The sequence below is a fragment of the Coregonus lavaretus genome, assembly GCF_964263955.1.
Source record: "Coregonus lavaretus genome assembly, chromosome: 7".
Lineage (NCBI taxonomy): Eukaryota > Metazoa > Chordata > Actinopteri > Salmoniformes > Salmonidae > Coregonus > Coregonus lavaretus.
This window is the reverse complement of record NC_139994.1, coordinates 14,260,063-14,267,963: the sequence shown is the minus strand read 5'-3', so window position 1 is coordinate 14,267,963 and position 7,901 is coordinate 14,260,063. Positions and strand designations below refer to the sequence as shown.

Below are 7,901 nucleotides of genomic sequence, written 5' to 3'. Positions count from 1 at the left end.
TGGATGCCATCATTCAGCTCATTACTTCTCAAAAAGAGGAGGTATTAGGATGGCTTCACAGGGACTAAAGAAGAGACCATAGAGATCTCAGTGTAGTCTGTATGTGCATTCCAAATGGCACCCTTTTCCCAATATATAGTGCACTACTTTTAACCAGAGCCCTATGAAGTAGGGTTCTATTTGGGAAGCAGCCTCTCGCTACCGCCCTGGAGTCGTTCTGGCTTTAGAACAGGAAGCCATACGTATGTTTCCCATTTTCCAGCCCTGTCAGTGAACCCTGCGTGTTCCAGTGTGGTGATGGTGGTGTGTCTATGGAGGGGGGGAAAGGGACAGGGAGAGAGAGGAGGGGGGTAGCGGGATACAAGGAAGGGAGAAGAGCATTCCGTACATTCTTCTGCCTGTCTGACGCAGCGAGGAGGTCTGGAGCTTGGAATGCTGGGATATAGAGGGGAAGAATAGAGAAGGGACAAAGAGGGAGAAAGAAAGATGGGGAGGGTGATTAACACTTACGGGAAAGAGAGAGGTGGAGGAATGGGTCACTTACGAGTGAAAAAGTGATGGAAAGGGAGGAAAAAGCTGTCTTTGCATTTTCCCGTTTTTTTTGTATTTTCCTTTCTTTCTCGCCTCCCTTCTCCTGAGGAGCCAAAGTGACACCCACGTTTCTGGGACGTCTGTTCTCTCGCAGCACCACACCTCATGACAGCTCAGTCCCCTACTTCATGGTTCCGTGGCTGTATCCCAAATAGCATCCCATTCCCTATATAGTGCACTACTTTTGACCAGGGCCCATAGGTTGTCAGAACTGATTTGTTCTGAGACATAATTACCGCCATGAGGACTGACTGAGGAACAGAGGATACGTCTCAAATGGCACCCTATTGACCTATATAGTGCACTACTTTTGACCAGGGCCCTGGTTTTCACTTGCCGTTCCATTGTGCGCTAATGAATACAACCCAGCTATGCGAGCTACGAGAGAGAGATATGCAGGTTTAGTCAGAATGACTCAGGGCCTGCAGTAACAAGTCATAGGACGCATGAGGTGAATGTACTGTGTGTAATTTGTAAGACTATCATTGTTGTGGAACTGTCATGAACCAGTTGTCAAGACAGAGGTCCTTATAGTGTTGATTCTTGTGTGTACCCCTGGTGTGGACAGGTGGTGACCCCAACACGAGTGGGACAGTCGTACGCCTACAGCCCTGGTCAGCACAACCAACAGGACCTCTATGACGTTCCTCCCATGAGACCACAGGGGGTCAGTGTCTCTACTTCTACACATAACATAGCAATCCTTATGTCAATCTATCAGGGAAAATCTAAAATGGCACCCTATTCCCTATGCAGTTAGCTACTTTGTATGAAACACTGAGGCTGTGTCTGAAATGGCTCCCTATTACCTATGGAGTACACTATTTTTGGCCAGGGTCTTGGCCAAAAGTAGTGCACTATATAAGGAACAGGGAGCCATTTCAGACACAGCCTCAATATTTTACTTCGCTAATTCTGCCATTTAATGTAATCTATGGTATCCTGATTTGGGAATGTCACTGTGTTTTCCAGGTGTATGACATTCCTCCTGGGAAAATTATGGGATCGCCTTATCCTGGACAACATCACAATTCTCCCTCCCAAGGAGGAGTCTATGATGTTCCCCAATCCACTCAGATGGACTCCTGGACACAAGGGGTTTATGATATCCCTCCCTCTATGCAAAGGGTATGTCTGAGACCACTCAAACTACACAGAGAAACACTACCCACACTGAGACCGCATATATAAGGTTTATAGCCTGGTCATTCTACATTCTAATAAAGTCACAAGGAAGCTGTAGCCGTTTTGGTCCGGAAAATGTTACTATTTGTTTATTGATACAGGCCTTAGTATCCCTCTTAATTGCTTGGTAATAAATGAATAAAATGTCAAATTATCGTATTTATGACATTTTCGCGGTTCCCTAAATGAAAGCGTTGCCTGCCAATAGTGTTCGAGCAAAACTCGCTGAGTAGCGTTCTCTCTGTCTGTTAACACTCCAGCAGGGAAAGTCAAGGACTAAATTATTACGTCTCTGGGGATATGTCCCAAATGGCACCCTATTCCCTATATAGTGCACTACTTTTATCCATCCCCCATAGGGCTCTGGTCAAAAGTAGTGCACTTTGTAGAGAATAGGGTGTCATTTGGGATGCAAACTGGGCCATCTTACATTACACCCTGGATCCAGTGTTCCAGACCCAGCCAAGGCTTAGGGCCATCAGTTTGTTTGTAATAACGTGAAATATGTGGGAACCCGTTATTTGCGTGGCTCCTAATTACAGTTTGGGGTCGGGCCGTCTCGCAGAGAGGAGCAGATTTCAAGGCTGACTGAAATCACTTACAGCCCACTCTTTTTATTTATCCAGCTCCGCTTTCACGCTACGTGCCATTTACATCATAATCCATATTCCACACTGGACAATGCCAGATGTTTATTGCTTATGCTTTTTGCCATATGCAGGCTGATACTGAGTTATGGGGAAGGAATAGGAGGCTGAGCATTGAGGTTTGCATATATAGTATAAACCGAAACAGTTCTGTCAGTTCCTCAATATCTAACTGAAATCATGTGGTGCAAAGCTTGCTTGTTATTGATATGGGTAAGCTGTATTTCTGTAGCTATGACTCATTGTTGCAAGTTGGTTGATGCACTGTCTACTCCACTCCTTATTGTAGTCTATGAGGCACTCAACCAAATGCTTGTCTTGTCCCTACAGGTGTACTCTGTGCCTCCCTGCCGGAACACCCCAGCCCTCCAGGAGGGGAACTACGATTTCCCCCAGCCTCTCAAACAACACAACCAACAGGAGGGCATCTACGACGTACCCCCGCCCGCCCTCACCAAACCCTCCCCCTTCCCGTCCCCCCAGTCCAACTATGACTTTCCCCCTAGCTCCGAACCAATCGGCCCCCACCACCTCCAACGCCCTGTTGCCAGCGACAACGAAGGCATCTACGACGTGCCGCCCCCCGCCCACCAGCTCTCAGGGGCCGGGCCTCGTGGCGATCTGTATGATATCCCCAGGGGGATGCAGCAGCCCCCCTCCCAGCACCGCTCAACCCCCCAGGAGAGGGACAGGGACAGGGGGAAGGGCCAGGGCGTATATGACATCCCCCCTGCTCTGGGGGACGTGACAGACGGGGTGAACCGCCTGTCCATCTCCAGCACGGGCTCCACACGCAGCTCCATGTCCACCTCCTCCACCTCCACCTCCACGGTCTCCAGCACTGAGGGCCGGCTGGCCCTGAATGTGGACCAGGCAGTCCAGAGGCTGTGCCGCCTGCAGAAGGCCGTGGAGGCCTCAGTGGGGGCCCTGCAGACCCTGGCCTCCTCCTCCCACTGGAGGACTTACCCCTTCATGGAGCGCCACACCAACGAGGTGCGCACCGTGCTGGACAGGGTGCGGGCAGCCCTGGCGGACTTTGTGGTGTTCGGCAGGGGTGCTGTGGCCAACGCCACGGCCCTGTCGGACCCCAGCCTGCACAGTAAGCTGAGGAGGCAGCTGGGAAGGCTGGAGGACTCCCAGCAGATTATCCTGCAGACCTACCAGAGCCTGGAAAACTGCGGCTGGGCCCTCAATGCCCTGGCGACCTCCAGCAGCACCAAGCACCAGATCAAGAGTGACAACCTGGACCGCTTCGTCATGGTGTCCAGGACAGTGCCCGATGACGCCAAACAGCTGGCCTCCTCCGTGGGGGGTAACGCCGAGCTGCTCTTCAGGCGGGCGCCAACCATGGAAGGGTCCTCCTACCCCAGGGGGAGCACACCGGAGGAGGCCATCATCCACCCTCTCACCTCCCCGTCCTCAGACAGCGACAACTACGGAGGCCAGACCAAGCCCTTTCCTGTGCCCTCCAACCAAGACAAAGGCAACATGAACAATAGTGAGAAATGTGTGAAGAGCTGGATGGAGGACTATGACTACGTTCATCTGCAGGTATGTTTCACTCTGACTCTGATTCTAGTCTGACATACCACACAGATGTTACATTTACTGTACATAAAACGTTGGTCATTAAGCAGACACTTATCCAGAGTGACATACAGTCGAGCATTCAATTTAAGGTAGCTAGGTAAGACAAACGGTAGCTAGGTAAAATGTTAGCCCCTCACATCACCATATAATTCCTGATCTATGCGTGAGAGCTTAGATGTCAATCACTACATTCCTATACAGTGTCTTAGGTGTGTTGACACAATATTTAACCTTTGAGGGAAACGCTGATCAGGTGGTGTTGAGCATGCTAGCTGCATTAATAGTACACTCTTAGAAAAATAGGTGCTATCTACAACCTAAAAGGGTTCTTCGGCTGTCCCCCATAGGAGAACCCTTTTTGGTTCCAAGTGGAACCCTTTTGATTCCAGGTAGAACCTTTTTGGGTTTCATGTAGGACCCTTTCCACAGAGGGTTCTACATGGAACCCAAAAGAGTTATACCTGGAACCAAAAAGGTTCCTACCTGGAACCAAAAAGGGTTCTCCTATGGGGGACAGCACAGGAATAGTAGCACAGGTTTAATTAAAATTATGCATTTTGAATTACACGTGTACCTACCCTCTGCTGTTTGAATCTGCTGCCTTGGTTGGTCTTCTCCTCAGTCACACTCTTGTTTCTCCTCAGGGAAAAGAGGACTTTGAGCGGCAGCAGAAGGAGCTCCTGGAGAAAGAGAACATCATTAAGCAGAGCAAGGTGCAGCTGGGACAGGAACAGGTAATGCCTTCTCTCCTCTTTTGGCCAGTCTGGGCCACCATACTTAGTCATGCATATTCATGTCTTAGTATTTTTTCTATACATTACATTTACAGTGTTAAAGGCCCACTCCTCAATTTGAAAAACAACAAAATGGTAGCTCTGCCACATTGGTTTTCTATAAAGCTGAAAGATGTGGGCAGAGAAATGTATCCACTCTCAAAAAGACTTGTCATACTGTTCACATAATTGATCGAACATACAATATTATTCAAACACTCACAGTGGGTGACCTTTCGAGCATGGGTTCAGAGACAGTGCCTACCTCCTAGAATAGAGCAGAGCCAGGAGAACACATCTGGCCCACTCTGACAGAGCAGTCAAACATACTAGCATAGAACAGTATGTATACCCTCCCGAGTGGCGCAGTGGTCTAAGGCCTGTTGTAAGCGACCGGGAGACCCATGGGGCGGTGCACAATTGTCATCCAGGGTAGGGGAGGGAACGGCCGGCAGGGATGTAGCTCAGTTGGTAGAGCATGGCGTTTGCAATGCCAGGGTTGTGGGTTCGATTCCCACGGGGGGCCAGTATGACAAATAAAAATAATGTATGACTCACTAACTGTAAGTCGCTCTGGATAAGAGCGTCTGCTAAAAATGAAAAACAGGAGATTCACCTTTTCACTCCTGTAATCCTGCACCAATTATGTTATGCTCTCTATGGAAAAAGAATGAGAATTCCATGTAGACTTCTACTAATATGATGAAATTGATATGTAGGATGTATTTTCATCATGTTTATTGTTTATATGAGAGATGTCCGTCTCTATAATACCACACAGTTTATCTAGTTGTGTACATTTAAGAGAATTGAGAAATGGAAACAAAAATATGAATCAGACTTTACTCTTTCACCTTCACAGATTAACCAGTTCAAGCAGTTGGAGCAAGAGGTGATCAAACCGGTGGAGAATGACATCACACAGTGGATCTCCCACCAGCATCCGACAGGCCCCTCCTCCTCCCCATCAGACTCCTCCTCCTCTCCCTCCCCTTCCTTGGCAGGAGGCGGGGCCCAGCTGTGTGGGCGGGACCGTCAGCTGCTGGGCTTCTATGCGGAGCAGTGCCAGCTGCACTTTGTCACGTTGCTCAATGCCGTGGACGCTTTCTTCGGCTGCGTGGGCACCGGCCAGCCGCCGCGCATCTTCGTGGCGCACAGCAAGTTCGTCATCCTCAGCGCCCACAAACTGGTGTTCATCGGGGACACCTTGTCCAGGCAGGCAGCCACACCCGAAGTGGCCAACCGGGTGATGAACTCCAGCAACGTGCTGTGTGACCTGTTGAAGACAGTGGTGGGAGCTACCAAGACGGCCGCGCTGCACTACCCCAACACAGCCGCCGTGCAGGACATGGTGGACAAAGTCACAGATCTCTCACACCACGCTCAACAGTTCAAAGAACAGCTGCTGCAGATGGCTGCTTTGTGATAGTTTGTGTTGTCAATTGTCACTTCCTGGTCCCACCTATTTCACCACAGCAACCTATGTGTTGCTATACAGTATCTAATATATATATATATATATATATATATATATATAGAGAGAGAGAGAGAGAGAGAGAGAGAGAGAGAGAGAGAGAGAGAGAGAGAGAGAGAGAGAGAGAGAGAGAGAGAGAGAGAGAGAGAGAGAGAGAGAGAGAGAGAGAGAGAGAGAGAGAGAGAGAGAGAGAGAGAGAGAGCTATTGCTCGTTGTTAATCTTAAAAGAAAATGTTTTGGCTGTTGTAAATAGTATTGTTTTCTCTGTTCTGTAAATATTTGCTCTATTTTTGTGTAGATTGTTTTATATAATTAATTATGATATGAATATATAGATATGATATCCGTGGCTTTTTAGGGTTACTTGGACATATTTTCGTAACATTCCCGTTTCAATATATTATAAAGCAACTTGATGATGACATGTCCATTTTTTTCATTTTCACCTGTAGATTGTTGACGCACCCTACTGCTGGAAATGACAGTAGTACTTTGTGTAAATCGTTTGATGTCTTACTTCTTTTATTGAAGGTGGTAGGGTTCTCAACAGACAAAGTAAAGGACTGTTCTTACCCATATGACTGTGTCTTTTTATAAAGTTTGTTAACTGCTAGAAGACTAGAAGGCGCCATTTTGTTTTTAGACAGTGCACATGACATGACATAACCATGCGTTGTTAAAGCTCACCGAACGATGTTATTGCCCACACAGAAGCACGCACACACACACACATACACACAACAGGTGGACCAGCCAGAGATATTTGTATTAATTGGATACAATACAGCAGTAACTAGAGACCAAATAGGCTGGACTGGTACACAATATTGGCACCAACAATGAAACTCACAGCCAAAGCCTGGTATTCATCTCTTACATTCACCCAGTGCTGGGTGTGGTGGAAATAAATAAAATAGATATTATAACGACCGGATGGTAAACAGCTCACGTTTTCATATACAGTGGGGAGAACAAGTATTTGATACACTGACGATTTTGCAGGTTTTCCTACTTACAAAGCATGTAGAGGTCTGTAATTTTTATCATAGGTACACTTCAACTGTGAGAGACGGAATCTAAAAAAAAAATCCAGAAAATCACATTGTATTATTTTTAAGTAATTAATTTGCATTTTATTGCATGACATAAGTATTTGATCACCTACCAACCAGTAAGAATTCCGGCTCTCACAGACCTGTTAGTTTTTCTTTAAGAAGCCCTCCTGTTCTCCACTCATTACCTGTGTTAACTGCACCTGTTTGAACTCGTTACCTGTATAAAAGACACCTGTCCACACACTCAATCAAACAGACTCCAACCTCTCCACAATGGCCAAGACCAGAGAGCTGTGTAAGAACATCAGGGATACAATTGTAGACCTGCACAAGGCTGGGATGGGCTACAGGACAATAGGCAAGCAGCTTGGTGAGAAGGCAACAACTGTTGGCGCAATTATTAGAAATGGAAGAAGTTCAAGATGATGGTCAATCACCCTCGGTCTGGGGCTCCAAGCAAGATCTCAACTCGTGGGGCATCAATGATCATGAGGAAGATGAGGGATCAGCCCAGAACTACACGGCAGGACCTGTTCAATGACCTGAAGAGAGCTGGGACCACAGTCTCAAAGAAAACCATTAGTAA

General features: G+C 47.4%; 1 protein-coding gene across 2 annotated transcripts in view; it reads left to right on the top strand.

Annotated features, from left to right (window-relative positions):
• nedd9 (neural precursor cell expressed, developmentally down-regulated 9) overlaps nt 1-6,362 on the top strand; it is a 33,109-nt gene extending 26,747 nt beyond the window's left edge. The window contains exons 3-7 of one of the 2 annotated variants that reach the window (XM_084166461.1): nt 1,160-1,258; nt 1,564-1,719; nt 2,754-3,974; nt 4,658-4,747; nt 5,649-6,362. In XM_084166461.1, coding sequence (XP_084022587.1) covers nt 1,160-1,258; nt 1,564-1,719; nt 2,754-3,974; nt 4,658-4,747; nt 5,649-6,212 — 2,130 coding nt within the window. In that variant the 3' untranslated portion in view covers nt 6,213-6,362. The remainder of the gene's footprint in view (nt 1-1,159; nt 1,259-1,563; nt 1,720-2,753; nt 3,975-4,657; nt 4,748-5,648) is intronic. The other variant, XM_084166462.1, reaches the window with a different exon arrangement.
• Nucleotides 6,363-7,901: the final 1,539 nt, after the last annotated feature.